General features: G+C 33.8%; 1 protein-coding gene across 11 annotated transcripts in view; it reads left to right on the forward strand.

Annotated features, from left to right (window-relative positions):
• Positions 1–62: 62 nt before the first annotated feature.
• The window catches only part of PPIP5K2 (diphosphoinositol pentakisphosphate kinase 2), a 70,073-nt gene continuing 50,693 nt past the window's right edge, over positions 63–19,442 (forward strand). For 6 of the 11 annotated variants that reach the window (XM_064482842.1, XM_064482817.1, XM_064482820.1 and 3 more), the window contains exons 1-8: positions 63–307; positions 8,083–8,469; positions 11,344–11,539; positions 14,152–14,242; positions 15,520–15,605; positions 16,633–16,787; positions 18,039–18,140; positions 19,005–19,166. In XM_064482842.1, the coding sequence (XP_064338912.1) occupies positions 8,356–8,469; positions 11,344–11,539; positions 14,152–14,242; positions 15,520–15,605; positions 16,633–16,787; positions 18,039–18,140; positions 19,005–19,166 (906 nt within the window). In that variant the 5' untranslated portion in view covers positions 63–307; positions 8,083–8,355. The remainder of the gene's footprint in view (positions 308–8,082; positions 8,470–11,343; positions 11,540–14,151; positions 14,243–15,519; positions 15,606–16,632; positions 16,788–18,038; positions 18,141–19,004; positions 19,167–19,442) is intronic. The other 5 variants (XM_064482828.1, XM_064482824.1, XM_064482833.1 and 2 more) reach the window with 1 other exon arrangement.

The following is a 19,442-nucleotide window of genomic DNA, read 5'->3' on the forward strand; positions in this document are numbered from 1 at the left end:
CTCGGTCGGAAAAAGTGAGGGCGGATTATTTAGCTCTTGCCGGAAATTGTTCCGGCCGGGGAAGTTTCTATGTGAGACCAGAGGCAGGCAGGGAAGAGGCGTGACCAGGCTTCGAGAGGAATAGTAGTGCCGTGCTGTACCTCTGTGTGACCCTTCAGCTGCTATTGAAGAGAGCAAGACCCACTTTCAAGCTAGCAGCTGGAGTCTCTTGACACCTTACTCGTGCCCCCAGGATTAAAGGGGAAACCGAGACCTGAATGGGCTCGGTCATCTCCAGCAGCTCGCGTGGCGACCGCAGCCGTAGCAGGTGAGGGCCCCGAGACCCAGGAAGAATGGAGATATGGAACCCGGTCCCCCGAGGTTTGCGCCGCTGCCGGGAAGTCGCTTTGTCTCCTGCTGCGCTCTGCGGAGCCAGGGCACACTGCTCCTAAGGGCTTGTGCCAGAGTGTAAGGCAGCATGGGCACGTAGGAATGACAGTACGGCCCTGGGGGGTCCTTTCATTTCTTAATTTCTCCTCCTCTTCTTCTGTTGCTTCCCTTTTCCATTTTTTGGGTTTGAGATATGGGGGGTTTCATCTTAGCTGAAAGAGAACTGCTGAGCTTCTGGCTGGCACGCCAGGCTGCAGTCTCGCTCCGCCAAAGTAGGCGGTCTCGAATTTGGGGACTTCTATGGGTAGAGATGGTTCTTTTCATTCCTCAGCCTTTATCCCTCTACTTCTTGGCTCCTCCAAGAAGATCAAAAGCCCCGTCCGTTGCAGCATTCCAGAGTAAGGAAGGAGGCTGCAGGTTAATGCCGCACCTAATCGGTTGGAGAGTGTTGCGTTCTCGCGCGCTCCGAAGGAGAAGGGGTGAGGGTGGTGACCATTGGGTGTTATTTACCAGGTTCGACTTCCTGGAAGTTTGCGATCTTTGGAGGCCCATGGGTAATGCTTGTCTGGGCTTTAGCGTGCTGGAAAGCTCAGCTGTGCAAGTAGGAAGCCTCCTGGATGACTAGCACCTAGCGTCCTTGCTATACACAGGCATAGGGTTTATGTTTTGCCTCTGAAAATTCTTCATGAGAAATACAGTTTTTGTTTCAAGCAGATAAAAAAAAAAACACGATAGCTGCCATTAACTGAGTTCTTATGTGTTCCATGTCCTTTACATATTTTCTCATATCGCTCAACAATTCCATGAGGTGTATTAAATTAGGTTTATCATTTGACAGAGGTGGGAACTAAAGCTTAGAGAGGTCACTTAACTACCCTAATAAACTTTTGCTACTCGTAAATGTTTGAATCTGTGTTAGAAACCAGATTTTTCAGACTTCAAAATCCATGTTCTTAACTATTACACTCCCATTGTCCTACCATTATGCTTCATCGCTTCCAGTTTCTTCACTAACATTTTCAGTGGCTTGAAAGTATTCATTTAAAAATATTTGGTATGCTTAGGTGTCTCACAACAGACACATGTGATCTCTGTCTTCATTCAGCTTCAGTATTTGAATTCAGAATTAAATAGTTCAGAAACCAAAATACTTACACTTGTGTGGGCTGGTAATTAAACTGATGGGCAGAAGGTGCACGTTGTACAATCAAAGCTTGCTGTTTAAGTTTTAAACTCATGGCTTGCAGAGTAGTTGTTGTGAGGTTATTAAATTTAACAATTGGTGAAACGTTTTATTCATCACTCAAATTAGTGCTATGCATCAATAAAATACTGAGACTATATTGATGAGATTCTTGTTCTTCAGAAGTTCCCATACAACTATGTATAAAGGTGGAACTATTGATTTTCTTAAGTGGAAATGATATTGTGGATATGTAAGAGCATGACCTTATTTTTAGGAGATGGATACTCAAGTATTAAGAGATGCCATGTATTGATGTCTACAACTGGCTTTCAGGTGGTACAACAAATATATGTGTATATGTGTGTGCAGAGAGAGAAGGTAAATATGGCAAAATGTTAGCAGTTGTTAAGTCTAGTGGTGGGTTTATGGGTGTTTATAGTAAACTCTTTTAGGAATATTTCTGAATATTTGAAAATTTTTATAAGAAAAAGTTGGGAAGAAGACCCTAACTCGAATGGAAACAGAGTTTTGTAAAGAGATTCAAACTGCTCTGGAGCATAGAGGATGGGAAAGAGTGTTGATGTGTATTTGGGGGTTGGCAGAGGCGTGATGGTTGTCAAAAAAAAAAAAAGCATTCATTGAAGACTTTGCAGTTGGTTACTGAAGGAGAAATCGGAACTTTCAAGGAGAATAATGAGTACCAGATAAAAGAAAAGGCAGTCTCAGCAAAAATGTGTTGCATAAATGTTTGAAGAAGGAAGAAAATCAATGTGAAGTTAGTGAGGACCTTGGTATGAGCTTTTTTTTTTTTTTTTTTTTTTTTGCATAAATAATCTTAAAAATGACGTTTGGTTGCTTTTGCCAGCCTGCAGAAGCCTATTTATGTAGCTGAGTTAACGATGCTCTGGAAGAGAGTCACCATTTTTACCAATGTTTCCGTGGGAAAGGGTCTTAGGATTTCAAGAAGGCTAGTTAGGTGTCTGTGATCAGGCTCAGCAATGGGGGCTGGGACTCCCATTTTCTCTGATTTTGGGAGTAGAGATTTACTCCCAGATATATAGTTGGGCTCCTGAGGAACCTGTAGAAAGGGCTACACTGATGGCTGGAAAGATTTTAAGCCAAGTCAGGGGCTATTTCTAAATACTATGTGGAACTGATGGGTGATCCACAGTGTCATTTTAAGGGTTATGTAGCTTTGACTATGACCAGTAAAGATGTGAAGGAGATGACTGTTTATTCCAGACAGTGGCGTTCATGATAGTCTCAAGTAGTGTGGTCAGACTGGAAAAGAGGTAATGAGGTCTCCAGTAGCAGCAGTGGCAAAGAGGAGTCTCTATGGCTTCATTACAAGGAGGAAAAATTGGTACATTCTAAATTAAATTATTTGTATTTGTTCTGTACCAGTTAAGTTTAGATCAGCAATCTCTGTCTTAATTACAACTGCTGACAAGGTATTTAAACAGCTAACGTTTACTGAATATTTATCATGTGCTCATTGCTGTGATGTTGCTTTGTCATTCAGTCTTCAATCTATGAGATTTATCATCCCATTTTACAGATGGTGGCTAGAGAGTTTCAATAACTTAAGGACACAGAACTGAACAACTATCAAAAAAGCTTTCTAACCCCATATTGTCAAAATCTAGAGCAGTGGTTCTCAAGGTGTAATTTTCAGACCAGAAGCATCAGCAAACATTACGTTGGAACTTTTGGAAAAGCCAAGTATAAGGCTCCTACCCAGAGACTTTTTAGTTTAGTGGTTTAACAAACCCTCCATTCCAGGTGATTTCTCATATTCTACAGTTTGAGAACCGCTGCACTGAATGTGGATCTTTGGTAGCATGGTACTGATTTCAAAATCAGAAGTCAAGGTAAAAAGGTCTTTGTCTTTTGAACAAATTTAAACAGATTCCCAAATGTGGTTGCATGTACATTTGTTAAAATATAAATTATCTAGTTAAGAAAATGCTGAACTTTAGAAAATTTGTGAAAGGTCTAATAACTGAATTATTATTACAGGTGCCCCAGATAATTCTGATGTAACCAGTCCATTATGGGACTACTACTATAGAAAGAATGTTAAAAATAAGAAAGGCTCAGCTCTGATATTTGAATAATGTAATATTTTTAAGGGCAAACAGTTGTGTATTTTGGAATTCATGATGCAGGATGTAGGTTGATTGAAATGCTGAATAATGTGGAAAAGCATAAGTCATATTTAGTTTAATGTCAGGGGTTCGTGTGAAATAGCAATACATTTAGAATGTCCTGGATCTCCTTTCGTGTGCGTAAGATTTTGTCTTGTACCACACTGTATGTATCCCACATGGCAAGAGGGGAACAAAACCGGATTTATTTCACACTTTTAGTTTTCTAAGAATTTATTAAATATATATAATGCTGTGATAAGGACTGTGGAGTCCAGATTTTGCTCTTAAGTGATCATGATGGCCTTGGGCTGAAATAGACCTGGATTTGAGTTCTATTTACGACTTGACTTGGCTGTGTGATTATGGTCAAATTTCTTGAACTTTCTGAGCTTCAAGTCCTTGTTTGTAATCAAGTGATGGAGATTTATCCATATACTTCAAATATTTATAAAACAAGGCAAATAACCCTAATCTCAGGATTGCTGTGAGAGTAATTGTTAAATCACGAAGTCATAACTGCTTCCTGACTTTCCACATGTTACAGCATGCATAGAAAATGATAATATTTGTACAGTGTTTATGGAAGAAACTGGAGAGAGTGCTGCTGGAGACAACTGGCCAGGGGGTTCCAGCTGCCATAAGGCTGAGGCAATCTTTTGGCCTACTTACAGTACTCGTTCATGACTAGGCAGCATGTTGGGATCCAGGTTAACAAATTAAGTACTTACCAGGTAGCAATGTTTAATAAATATTCATTCTTTTGAAGCTTATCATGTTTTGAAGGGATATACATAGCCAAAACAGTTAAACAGTGCCAAGGTTGTAGGTGTCCAAAGGTCAAAATGAATGATTCAGAGAAGAAGAAATCTTGGAAATTGTTAAGGAAAATTTTATGGAGGAGTATTTTTTGTGCCAATCATCAAGAAGACAAAGACTCTGCTTTATCAGTTTTATCTCCTTTTTCTCAGGTTGCTAGATCCCCTGTAACAATAGCATACTTTCATGACGATAGGAAGCATATATGTTTTGCTTACCATGTGCTTCTACTGTTCTACATTCCCCCTCCTCCTCTGTTTGAGTGGTGCACTGGTTCTCAGACTTGGCTGCATGTTGGAATCTTTGAAGCCTTAAAAATAGTTGGGCCCTACTCCCAAATATTCTGATATGATTGGTATGGAGTGTGGCCTAAACAGTGAGATGTAAGCTCTTTTTTATATATCATCTTATTTAATCCGTAAAGCAAGTTGTAAGATAGGTACAGTTTACTGAGGCCCTGAGGGGTCAAGGTCACACAGCTGCTGGACCTAAGATTCAACACCAAGTATTTCTAGCTTCAGAATCCATGCTCTGAACACCAGGCTGTTCAGTCCTTTTATAGTATCTGCAAGTATCTCTTATAAATTAAAAGAAAAAACAAAGAAAGAAAGCCTTTGCCTTCCTTTATAACAAAGCCCTTCAAAAGAATTGTCATATCTTGTCCCTACATTGTCTTCTGTTCTCTTAAGTGCAATCCAGTCACATTTAATAAAATTGAAAATTGGTAAAAATTTTCTTCCCCATCCTCTGTATGCATCTTAGCTACTTCCCCGACTTTATTTTCTACCATTCTTTCTTTGCTTGCTTGCTCTGCTCCAGCTGCAGTGGCCTCCTTTCCGTTCCCTAAACGTGGGAAATATATGCTTATCTGCTTTAGGGCCTTTATCGTTTGTTTCTTCTCTGGAATGCCCCTACCATATAACCCCATGGCTGATTTCCTCATTTAATTTAAATTTTTGCTCAATGTCACCATATTAGAGAGGTCTTACTAACATATTTGTTTGTGATTGGACTATTGTCTCTCTCCAAATGAGTGAATGGGACATGGTTTCAGACCTAAACATAATCAGATGGGGGACATATATCTGTACTTCGGGCAGCATTGAAACATGAAACAAAATTTGACTAAATGAATAAGAATGGGACAGATCAGTCATTAACTTACACTCTTGAAAATGTACAGGATACACATTTTTTTTTCAAAAGCTGATTTCTGCTCACACATAATGCATGTGTAAAATAGCTCAAAAATGTGGAAGAATATATAGTAAAAGGACTAGTAAGAAATAAAACTCAACAATTCCACAACTAAGAACCGTAACTAGTAGTTTTGCCACTGGATTGTGGCATTATTGATTTTTTAAATTTCATTTTTATGCATTTTAGATTTTTCATGATGGACACTCTGAAATAACAAAGTTCTAAAAAATTACTATTCAGCTCTGTGACTAGAACAGAATTACTGTCACTTTCATTAGAACACCTCAATTAGAAGGAAGTCCAATTTTAAAATAATGCCATAAAGTGTATACATCTGTGTACGTATAAGCATAGATATATCGATACATGCACTGATTTACATCTTTCATTGTTTCTGTTCTGTAATGAATAGTGCGATGCATTATTGCATATTTCTATTATCAGTTTTGTTGGCACGTTTATCACCCTAAAAGAGAAAATGTTAATTTACTTGGCTGTCTTCCTCCTAGACTATAAGCTCCTTAAGAATAAGGGTCATGTTTACTTTGACTTTCTATTGCCAACACCTAATACTGTGCCTTCTTATATAATTGGTGAAAAGTATTTGTTGAATAAATAGATTTATTTCAACAAATATTGAACAATATTCATTCTATTAGATTTGCATGTTATTGTTAATAAGGAGCTTGGTTTACAGAGTGCCTGTAGGGGCTAAGGTTTATCAAGTGTTTAGTATGTGGCAAACACTTAATGTTACTTAGTCCTCACAAAGTTACAGGGTTTTATGATACTCCCTTTTTATAGTGAAGAAACTGAGACTTAAAGAAACTTGTGTAAGTTGCTTGTTATGTAATCACAGATTTAGATAAGTATATCTGACTCTAAAACATATACCCTTTCTATGAATAAATATTAGGTTGGTTTTAGGTGATGGGAGGAGTAAAAACATGAAACCAAAGATGTTTGCCTTTTGATACAAAACAGAAGAACTGAGATCAACTTAGTACATACTATCAAGTTTTACAAAAATTCAAAACTTTCTTTTGTTCTTTTTTAGCAAATATCTTTTACATATAAAACAGTACAAAGAGAATAGGGATAAAAAGCATTGATATATAAAGTGAATTATTCTGGCTTTTATTCTTTAATCACAAACTGTTTTAAATTTAGTAACACTGTAATTTTAATTTTAAAGATGGATAAAATCAAGCCTGCTAGGTAAGCTAGTTTTAATGTTTCATGGGAGCCACCAATTAAACTGGATCTTTAGAAATAGGACTTTGGTTTTCACACTTTGCAGTTCTAGCTAGTATTATCAGTCACCTCTTAAGAATATGTGATCAAGTAATTTCTTATATTACTAGTAATGAAATGAAATGTTTGATACGTGGTTTCATCTTGGTAACTATAGTTTTATTATGACCAGGGAACCAAGTACATGTAAACAGCTTTAGTAAAGAATATTTTGAGATTATATCACTGTTATATGATAGTTCTTAAACTGATCATGGGCATCAGTTTATGTGGAAAAGTTTAGATGTCAGTCAGTCACATAAAATTACGTGCAGAATTTAATGTACATGTGCATTTGTCTCTGAGGAGAGGATTGATAGATTTTATTAGATCTACCAAATAGGTTTTTCTTTTTTTTTTTTTTTTTGGCTTTATCTTTATTTTTCATTTAAAAATTTTTTATTGAAGTATAGTTGGTATACAATATTGTATAAGTTACAGGTGTACAATACAGTGATTCACACCATAAAATTTTACCAGAGGGTTTTTGACTCTCAAAGTTTGAGAGCTACTGTTAGAATGAAATCTTTCTTTCATTCTAACCTTGTTTTGTCAACTTATATATGAGACCAAAATACAGAATGGTTATATTCCATTAAAAAAATCTGTTTACAAATTGAACTTTTACAAACGAAGCCTTTAAAAAATTGATTTTATGTAATTTCAAATCGGTGTATAATTGTCAGTGGTTTTTAAACCCAAGTTATATTTTATCTATTCTTTTGCATTCTGTTCAGGTATTACTGAACTTTGTGCAGAGGGATTTAGCTTTTAATGTAATTTTGTATTAATTTGAATAGTTTTCTCTCAATTTGTTAGCTATTAGGACTTGAAGAATTTAGTATGTAGTCTTTTTGTTACTTTGTATCAGTCTGTCAAATTGCCAACATGTGTGTTATTGAAGGTCAGAGTCTTAATTTCTTAAATTTATGGGAGAAAGTATCTTTTTATTCGAAGATACACATCAGGTTATTGGTAACGATTTTTACAAGTGTCATTTAAAATTGTTTTTACCTGAATGTTTTTGAAGTACAGTCTCCAAAATTAATTTTTTTTACTGCATTTTAGGTAAAAAGATGGTTGCATCAACTCACTGAAGCAATAGCCTTACTATCTTTGTTTTTTAAACTGCACCAACAATGGAGCAATGATATCTGAGAACAAATGAACATTTGCCAACTAACTGTCATCACAATTTCAAGTGATTGTATAAGCAGAAGCAAGCTGCGACAGACCTATGCGTCAACCGGTATAGAGAGAATGCTTCTTTCTGGTGCTGTTTATTTTGAAACAGTTTTTATATAGCACATTTAAATTCTGTCTATATCAAATGAAATAAAAATGAGTGAAGCCCCCAGATTCTTTGTTGGGCCTGAAGATACAGAAATAAACCCGGGAAATTATCGTCATTTCTTCCACCACGCAGATGAAGATGAGGAGGAGGAGGATGAGTCTGTAAGTTGTTGTTTGTTTGTTTGGTGAGAGAAGTCCCAAACAGGCTCAGCTTTTTACTGATCACTGTGAAGGGAAACTGATACTATTATCTTAAATTGTGGAGACATTTTTTTCATAGAAATTTGTTGAAAGTTTTTAAACTGAAAAAGCATATTGTGTTTCATTAGTGACATCATTGAATCTATGGTGCTTCAAGAAATACAATCAGGGGTCACATTTCTAAGTGGTTTAATGATGCCTATCTTAGTATCTTTCATTGATACACCTAGCATAACACAGGGTTGGGTAGAAAAAGTGACAAGGAGAAAGAGTAATTAGGGTCATAAATCAAAAGGACTTCTTATATGTAGAAGAACACAACAAAACATTAAGATAAAGAATTTTAAAAGTACTGATTTTGAAGGACAGCTTTAATAAGTTTGTCATGTTGTCAACACAAGTGATGGCTGACCTGAAGATAATGCTATTTATTAATATTCAGAAGTCTGCAAACTGTGTGACTAAAAGTTACCTCAAGTATCTGTGGGGGAGGGGGGGTGTGTGTATGTCTAGTTCTCTTTCTGATCTGACCTATTAGAAAGTATATCCATACTGGATCTTTAGGAAAAACACGAATATGTTTATTTTGCTGTAGTTATGTTAACTGAGTATTTTTATTCCTCATCTTTATTTTTCCCTTTACAAATAAAGATTGCTTTACTCCGAGAACTGATTTAAAATACAAACTTAAGGTATGTTTGTTTTTCTTACATTTCCAATTGAAAAGAGAATTTTGTTTGAAAACAAAAATCTGTTATACTTCATGAAAGTAGTAAAAACAAACCCCAAATGTCTATTAGATGACTCTTCAAATCCTTTTTCATAGTTATTTAACAACACCCTTCACAGTGCAGTTACACTTACCTGAAATGCAAATCATATTATCATTCATTTAAAATCACACCACACCTCAGCTCAGGAAAAAAAAATGATTTTCACGCTTTTCATACCAGCCAGAACTTTCCCTCCTCTGAGGTCTTATGCAGAAGTCCCGTAAGTAAAACATAAAAGCAGAGCTTCTCCGGCTGCCGTAGACCAGGCAGTAGCACTGCTTCGGCCTCTGCTGCCCGTACCACTTCTCTCTGGAGTTCTGAACACACTGTGAACACCACTGAGAGCCCAAGTGCAGTCTTCTTCTATGTAAGGACTTTTATCTTTCCTCTGTGTCTAGAACTGTGCTTGTCTCTGTACCTTCTACCTGTCATGTTTTAGCAATATCAGATTTTTATTTCCCACGTGTTCCATGTTGCACCATGCCTCTTTGCTATTGTAAGTACTCCTTTATCTCTCTGAAAAGCCCTTCCTTGTTGGATACCTTGTGAATTATTTTTCCTTCTTCAAAACCTTGCTCACATTTCATGTTGTTCACTCTTCCCTCTCTCCTTGCTCTTGTCCTTATGAGAAACTTGAACATTTCTTCCTCAATACCATTTCTGTACCTTGACATACATAGTTCTATTTTGTGTATCATGTACTGTTACTACTGTGTTCCCTGTTAGACTCAACGTATCTGAGGACAGGCAGTTTCTGTATTTCTAACTCTTCAGTGCTTAGTGTAATCCTTGGAGTATTGGTACTAATTACATTGAGTTTACATTCACGATGCATAGTTGTCACTTTTGAGAAATTTGATTTGGTTCATTTGACCTATAGCTTAATAAAATGATTTGTTCCAGATCATTCTCCTGCTTTTAAGAGTTCAAAGACGTTGAGTTGAATACGCTTGTTGTCTGGGGAAATCTACTTTAGGAACATCATAATGCCTTATGTCCAGGCTTTTAATCAGGAAAGAATAGAATAAGGGAACGTAAGAGTGGATCATCAGAGGGGGAAAGACAGCAGATCCCAGGAAGGTTAGGATTTAGAATCTTTGATTTACCATCAAATCTAATAACAGTTTGAACTCTAAATTTCATATAAGTTTAGAGGAGGCAATAAAGAAATAAAATTCTAGGCATAAAGAAGAATAACAATTCTGATGTTACCCAGTTTTGTTTTTTGACTTATATAGTAAGAGAAAGTCTAATAAAACACTTTTGGGCCCAGATTATGATGTGATATGACTTACATAAAATATCATGAAAGAGTAAAGAATTGAAAATGGAAAACTGGATACAGCTTTATAATTGATGAAACTCTTAAGTACCTGGATGCAAAGACCTCACAGTGAATCTTGAGTAATTTTATAAATCTGTGAGCAACTCATAAATTATTTTTATATCCTGCTTTTTAAATTTCAGACTGAATCATTGCCTTTGAACTGTAGCAAGGGATCCAGAGATGAGCAACACTGTAAAATAGGAATGTTGGTACGAAGACTGGGGTGTCAAAGAGCACTAACACCTCTGTTTAGCAATGTGGCTTTCTCCAAAATTTCCTTCCAAGTTGTCATTGGTGACCAACTCGTATTCACACTCAATCTACTAAAATAGCTTAATACTGTATAGCTTTGTAGTGAGAATTCTTTATCTCACTCTCATTGGCCTTTTTACTTAGATTAGGTAGATTTTAGCCCTTATTCCCCGCCTTACTGGTGTGAGGAAGGCAAATAAATGTTACAGACAATTAAAGAAGTTTTTCATTTTGAAATCTGAATGAAAATTGTAACAGTGATCTGAAACTTTAAAAAAAATTTTCCCAGACCTTTGTAGAAAACTGTCATTTTTAAGTGTTTTATTATAACAACAGTATAATTTTGAAAAATGCCTTTTTGGTTATTGTGTCACTTTTATTGATTCATCACATGCCTTCTCCACTTCTGAGGAAGATTTAAGATCACGGTAATTTGCAGTTCATATTAAGTCAACCTGATTTTTTGTTTTCTCTTTGTTTCAGCCCCCAGAAAGGCAGATTGTGGTTGGAATATGTTCCATGGCAAAGAAATCCAAATCCAAACCAATGAAGGAAATTCTTGAACGGATCTCCTTATTTAAATATATCACAGTGGTAGTATTTGAAGAGGATGTTATTTTGAATGAACCAGTGGAAAACTGGCCTTTATGTGATTGTCTGATTTCTTTCCATTCTAAAGGTATTAAAGAACACAGGTGGAAACCCCTTTATCCTCTCTGACTATAAAACTAATATATATTAACTGTAAAATACTACATAAAATAGAAAAAATTTAAACTCACCTAGTGTCACAGATAAGTGATAGTAACATTTTGATATATTTCTTTACAGTTTTTTTCTGTGTGTATTTTTAAAAACAAATTTAGTGTCGTGTATATATAATCTTATATTTAATTTTTTACTTATTATATAGGAGGTTTTTCTTCTCCATATCATGCTTCAAAAATCTGATTTTTAATGGCATCATAGTGTGTCATCCTGTGAATGTACTATAACATACTTAGCCAGTATCCTAACAGTTAGATGGTTTCCAGTTTTCACTATTAAAAGTAAGGTTGTGATGAACTTTTGGAATGCATATCTTTGTTTGCAACTCTAGGTTTCTTAGGGTAAATTATTGAATTCTTGAATGTTTTAAGCCCTTATGTCTTACCACATAGAAAATGATCTATCATTGCTCATATGCATATTAATACTTTATTTTTTAAGAACTTAATATTTGAGTTTTATTTTTTCCTTTCAGTTTTATGAATCAAACTGAAATATCAATTAAGCTTAAGTATTACTTCATAGTAAACTCCATAATCACATTATTAAGTGTATATCTGAAAATTTATAATCTAAGAATCTGTGAATTAAGTGAGTTTTCACTAAGAACTCTAAAAGATACTCATTCAGTTATAAACGTATTCATATTAAAACATTTTTTATTACCAACGTATGTAGTCTCCAGCTGTGTTACGGTCTCACTTTAATTAGGTGTTTAAAGAGCATCCCCTTCAGCAAGAAGGCGATGGAGCATGGTTAGTACTTTTTGTGCTCCCATAGGCTGTTGATCTCCATTATTATATAGAGAAGCCAAGGCCCTGGTCTTCTTTACAGACTGAAGTCCCTCATTTCAGAGAATCTTAAAATTTGCTTATCCTTGAGAGTAAGATGTTCTTCCTTTGCTATCAAATGGTTCTTCCTATTTCTTAAATAAAAGCTAGTTATTTGCTTGTAAAAACTAGGTATTGCCTAAGATCATATCTCATATGCTGTCTCTTGGTGAGGACAAAATTCCTTTTTAATGACAACAGAAGCAGGGTAATGACTGTATAGGGGTTTCTTATTTGCTGAATTTTGTTAGGAGGCTTGAAACCACAGATAATGAGACATTTTTACAGTAAGTGATGAATTCTGAGAGTCTGTAATAGAAGGGTTTGTAATTTATTGCCAAGTGATTCTTGATACAGAATACTTCTATTTAAATGCTAAAAGCTATGTGGAATTTGGAAAAAAGTCTTTCTTTAACTGACCATAGCTTTTTGTTGTTTTAACTTCAGTATACTTTAACACTTCCTTCCTCTAACAACTATTCTGATAATGTTACAAAATACAGTGTCTTCACAGGTATACTGTAGTATGCTATAGTTAAATGCTGTAGTTGTGCATGTTTGCTAATTGTTAATGTTTTCCTGAGGTATCTATTAAAATATTGTCATTTAGGGACTAATAATAGTTAATAATAGTCAACATTTATTGAGCACTTAGTATGCCTAGTATTGTGTTAAGTGTTTTATATACATTCTTTTATTTAATTTTTCAAAAACCATACTAAGTAAGATTGTTATAATACCCCTTTACAGCTGTGAATCAGAGGCTTAATGGATAAATAAATTTGCCCAAGATCACATAGCTAACGAAAGATGGAGTTAGGATCTGAACCTTAGTTTATGCTCTTAACCTCTGTGGTAACTTCCTCTCTTAATAATATGTGTTGATAGATAAAATTGGAGTCTTTTAATGCCAATACAGAGGGTGAATTACAATCATTAAAATTCTTTACATATATTTTTAGACCTCTTCTTACTGTATCTGCCATTTCATTTGTTTTCATTGTAATTAGTAATTTTACCAAAGTCTAGAAATTTTAGGGAGTTAATTTCTGATGTGTTAATATTGATCTAGTAACAACAGGCATGATCCTGCTTATATATTTTATATTTTGAACGTATCTGTTTTATGTGAATTAATTTTTCTTCTGCTGTTTTTAAAGTTGCCAAAGTTCTTTGAATTATTATCTAACTTATATGTGTAAACATCAAAGTATCTTAACTGACAAGGAGTCAGATAAATTTTTAAAAAATCACCGGTTGATTGTGATATACTTATGTTACTTATATATAGATTTCTGTTTCTATGTGAGGTAATCTTACCTTCTGTTAGGTGACTTTCAATAATCAGGCATCAACTAAAATGTCAGTGGTCTAAATTTGGTTACATAACCACTGGGTTCCTGTGCCTTATGAGTCAAGTTAACTGTGCCTTATAAAACAAATTAACAAAGAAAAAACAAGATTTATTATTATTAATATTATTATTATTAACCAAGTAAAAACAAGATTTATTTAATAGCACTTAATAGTATAAGATAAACCAAGTTTTATGTATTCATTATTCCATGCCTTTTATAGAAAGCAGTTACATGAATAATGAAATTAATCTTTTATGGAAAGTGGCATAAATTCAAGTTAAGATGTCAACTTACTTTCAGATTGTACAGAATATGTTAATAACATGTGTTCTTAGGATTTCCACTGGACAAAGCAGTTGCCTATGCAAAACTCAGGAATCCATTTGTAATCAATGACTTGAATATGCAGTATCTCATACAAGATAGGTGAGTGGTGAAGTTGGCTGAATTAAGGAGGGAAAATTAACATTTATTTAGTATCTCCTTTAAGCTGACATGGAATCAGGTGTTTATATATATTAATTCATGGTATCCTTGAAATAATACTTAGAAATAGGTATTTATAACCAGTTTTACAGATGAAGAAACGTGAGAATCAGAGAGATTAACTAAAGTCACAAGTAGTTCCTTAGGTAGTGGGACAAGGACTTAAACCAAATTTGTTTAACTTTTGGAGCCTACTAAACCACTGAAAATTTTGAACAATTTTTCTATTATGTGACTGATGATGAAATTAGGGCTTTATCCATTGTAACTAGATTTTTTAATGGTAAAGTATAACCATTTTGAGAAATATTTTACTGTATATCTTAGCAACTCATAACAGATCAAAAGCATACATATCTAAGAAATTGTAAAATACAAATGCATTTATATATTGCATTTAATTGATGTTTCACTTTAATGGCTACCATTATAATTTCACCAGCCTTCTGTTTTTCTTTTGTGTTAGCATTACTATATGAAATTATATACATTAAACTGCTGTATGAAGTGTAAAGCCCTATAGTTTTTTATTTTTCTATTTTTGTTTTTTTCCCATTCTTCCAGATAGTAACATTATTAATATAGAATGTTTTATAACATTAATATATAATGTTTTGTAACATTCTTCCTTGGGTTACATAGTAATACATGTTTATATATTATAAATATAAACATATGCATGTATATATGCGTATTTATTTTAAGAAATTTAGAAAATAAAATCATAAAGAAAGGCATTTAACCCTGCCACTACATCTGCCACATTTTCCCAAAGAAAGGAGTACATATATGCACTCAGATTTTACAAAATTAGGATTACTTTTCTCTTAAAATACCATGAACGTTTTTCCATGTCACTAAATATCTTTGAGTGTAAGGTTTTTAATACTTAGATAATATTCTGTCATTGTGATATAGTAACTTTATTTAACCATTACTTTTTATACATTTACATTCCCAGTTTTAAAAAATTAGTGTTTTAATGTGCCACAAAAAGTATTAAGCATATACTTTTTCAATATTGCTTAAAATGCATTTATAATATTTCCTTAGAATACATTTTTAAATGACATACATTTATTTAAAAAATAAAGCACTTTGATATACGTGCCTTTTTTAGTGGTAGAACAGTAATAGTGTATTTTATGAACAGTACAGTAGTATACTCAGTGTGAAATAGAGCAATAAATTATAAGGATATTTTCTTTTTTCTTCAGGAGAGAAGTGTATAGCATTCTTCAAGCTGAAGGAATTTTGCTTCCTCGTTACGCAATTTTGAACCGTGACCCAAATAATCCCAAAGGTAAGAAGAAGATTTAAGCAAGCTACTTTTTGTCACTTAGCATACTTTTGAGCCACTCTCTTCTATAATCAAATGGAAAGAATTTAAAGAACTTAACGGTATTCTATTCATTTTTTTAATGATCCTAATGAGCAGTTATATTCAGTTAAAATGTGACACTGAGCTAGGAAGCCAATTAATAATTCAGGAATTGTATATCCTACATTTCTTTGACCTACATTTGATGTATCTATGAGAATCATACAGAAGAATTTTCAAATTGCATGCTTAATAAATTTGTATTGATTGGGGTAAACGAGTGACTCATCTATGACTGTCGAACTAAGTATTAGAAACTTCATGCTCAGATGCTACAATTTAAACTTCGGATGACTAGGAATCTTGCAGTGTTAGTATTAATATTTTAAAGCATGCTTTGCTTCATTTTCCTGGTTATCTAAAATGTAGCATGTAAGTTATACATAACAATATTAATATTAATATTCTAATGTTTGGGGAATTTTGATGGTTTTATTGTACATTAGAGCAACTTTTATTAAAAACTAGATACAGTATTTATTATCTTTTGACAGGGAACTTCTTTCATTTGTCTAGAGGTGAAAATTCCTAATTGCATTTCTTGCTTACTCTGTATATAAGTTACTTTTCTTGCTTAAATATTTCATGTTTTATGATATCTGTGATAGGAATGATTTCATACATATTTCAGAAGATGATAGCATTATAGAGTTACTTCTCAATCTGTCTTGTGCATCATTTTATATCTAACTTTGAATTCTGTGGGATGATAGGGTAAAATGGCAGGTCCATTAGATTTCTGAAGAACAATTATAGCTCCTAATGTCATAGATCATAAATGTTGGTATTTGTTTGCATAAATATTTTCAATTAAAATCAGATCAGTAGATTATCTCCAAGGTTACTTTTCTTTGTAATATCTATTCTAGTAAAAAACAAAAAGTCCTCAATATTACATCTATATAATATACAATATATAGTTTTTCTTGCTAATCTGTTTGATTCATAGAATGCAGTCTGATCGAAGGGGAAGATCATGTAGAAGTAAATGGAGAAGTTTTCCAAAAGCCATTTGTAGAAAAGCCAGTCAGTGCAGAAGATCACAATGTTTACATTTATTATCCAACCTCTGCTGGTGGTGGAAGTCAAAGACTCTTTCGAAAGGTAAAACTTTGTTATCTTAGTAAATACTCTTCTCTATACACTGTTGTATAAGTTTTACTAAAAGTAATCAAGTATGTAATAGAACTATGATTAAATAAGAATATCACTTAGAAGTAAGTTAATAAAACTGGTGTCATACTTTGTTAGAAAAGCAAGTCATCATTTTAGTTATTTAATGTTGTTTATGCAAAATTCTACCTATAGAATACCTAAGAAAGTTATTTGGCTTTCTTTCTACCTTCCATTTATGTATCTGTCATATGAGAAATTCAGGTAAAGATCAGCAGTCTTTTTGAAAATTGACCCTCAAAATGGTTAGTTCATAGAAAAAGTAACATGAGTTAACTCTTAGATACATGAAAGTATGCTCAAGATTGCACCCATAATAAAATAAATGTAAGTCTAAAAGATAATGCCATTGAATTACCTTTTGGATTGGCAAAGTTCAAAAAGATTGAGGTAGCTGGAAAATAAGCACAAGCCCAAACTCCTGTTGACAGGAATGCAAATTAGCATAGCCTTTTAGCAGCATAATTTAGCAATATCTCAGGATTAAAAATGCACATATAGTCATAAACAGCATGGAAAATGCAAAGTAGGAACACAATGAGGTACTGTTTCACATCCGTTAAGAGTGGCAAATATTAAGATGTCTGAGTACCAACCATGGATAAGGATGTACATCAGTTGGAACTCATATGTTGCTGGAGAGATCTATAAATTGTTTAAACTGTTTATAAAAGATTTTGGCATTGTCTTTGTAAGTTGAATATGAACATATTCTATCACCTAGCAATCCCACTTCTAGTATATGCCTTAGAAACACTCTTGCACGTGTGTGCTGTGGGGATACTTACAAGAATGTTCAAAGCAACATTCTTCTACAAGCTAAAACTTAGAAAACAACCTAAACATATGTTGATAGGATAATGAATGACTAATGGAATAGTTATACCGTGGAAAATTCTATAGTAGTAAACATTAACAGAGTAGAGTTATATGTAGCAATATGGTTGAATCTTAGAAACACTATTCGTAGTGTTCATTGTATTTTTATGCTGTTTAACTTAAGTGTAAATTATAACAAAAGATAATATAATGTCAGCTACATAAGTAAGTGTTCTTAAGTATCTGTGGACTTAAAATCTTTTTAGAAATGTCTAAGATGGAAACAGATGGTAAAAAAGGTTATTTTGTAAAAATGAGGAGAATAATTTAGTTTTTATATTGATGGGCTTCTTCTGTTTTCAGATTGGCAGTAGAAGTAGTGTTTATTCCCCTGAAAGCAGTGTACGAAAAACAGGTTCTTACATATACGAAGAGTTTATGCCCACAGATGGTACTGATGTTAAGGTAGGATTGATTCAATATGTTTTAATTTTGTATTTTGAGTTTACCAATGATCTCAGAAAAAGAAATTACCCTTTAATTAACTACATCTAACATCTATTCTGTATTTCTCTCTTTTTGACTAGTGATTTTTACTCTTGTATTATGAACGCTGCTGCTAGTCTGAAGCCTGTGAACCCTTTTTTTTTAGAATAATGTTCTTAAATACTTGAAGTAAATCATACAGGATTACAAAGGAGACAAACTTTATTGAAATATAGCTATCAAAATATTTGAGAACCAACTATGTGATATAATAATGTATAGTTGTGTATTCTTCTTTAAAAGGACATTAAATAATAAAATATGGTGGTTTGGGGTCGTGTAACGACCACAGTTTCCAAGCACTAATTAGCGTAAACGGTGTTTTTGGGATCTTTGACAACTGTAATATGATAAAAGAAAAAAATAGGTGTGATTTTTGTTGGTGGCATACAAGTTCTTAACTGCTTTACCTTCAGCCAGTCTATATCTAACTAGAGATTTCTTTCTTAGGTATAAACCTGATCAGGCACCTCTTTTTAAAAATTCTCTTGTGGATCCTTGTTGACCATAAGATAGTAATCAGATTCAAAAGACTGGCATACACAATATTTCACAGTCTGCCCTCTTTCCTATAAACCTTACTTCTTGCGGAATAAATCATGCAAAATAACTTACTCTTACCTGAATACATCATGCTGTTTCATGCATCTGCACTTTGTGTTTATTAACTTTGCTTAGAGTGCCTTTCCCTCTCTTGTCTGTTATCAAATTCATGCTGTTTCTCATCTGCCACCTCCTTTTTAATCTTTTAAATAAAATATGTATTTTTAACATTCATGAAAGGTTTATACAGTGGGTCCAGATTATGCCCATGCTGAAGCTCGAAAATCTCCTGCACTTGATGGCAAGGTGGAACGAGACAGTGAAGGAAAAGAAGTAAGATACCCTGTCATTCTCAACGCACGAGAGAAATTAATTGCTTGGAAAGTCTGCCTTGCATTTAAGGTAAGATGTTATGCAGGCCATGCAGGCCCTTTTAAAAATTCTGATTGTCTTTTTTGATATGTTATTTAAGCTTATAGATGGGGAAGTCAGCTGAGAAAAAGTGGTACATTTAAATGGTTTGTGTACTTTTCAAGAGATTCTTTTTGTGCTGCTAATAAACATATATAATAAGTGAAGGCCTTTGTTTCTGTCTATACTTTCTGTATTATATAAAAGGAAAGTTTATCAATGTATTCAAAAATTAAAATTACAGAGGAAAACTTAACTGAAACAATA

The sequence above is a fragment of the Camelus dromedarius genome, chromosome 3 (genome assembly GCF_036321535.1).
Source record: "Camelus dromedarius isolate mCamDro1 chromosome 3, mCamDro1.pat, whole genome shotgun sequence".
Taxonomy (NCBI): Eukaryota; Metazoa; Chordata; class Mammalia; order Artiodactyla; family Camelidae; genus Camelus; species Camelus dromedarius.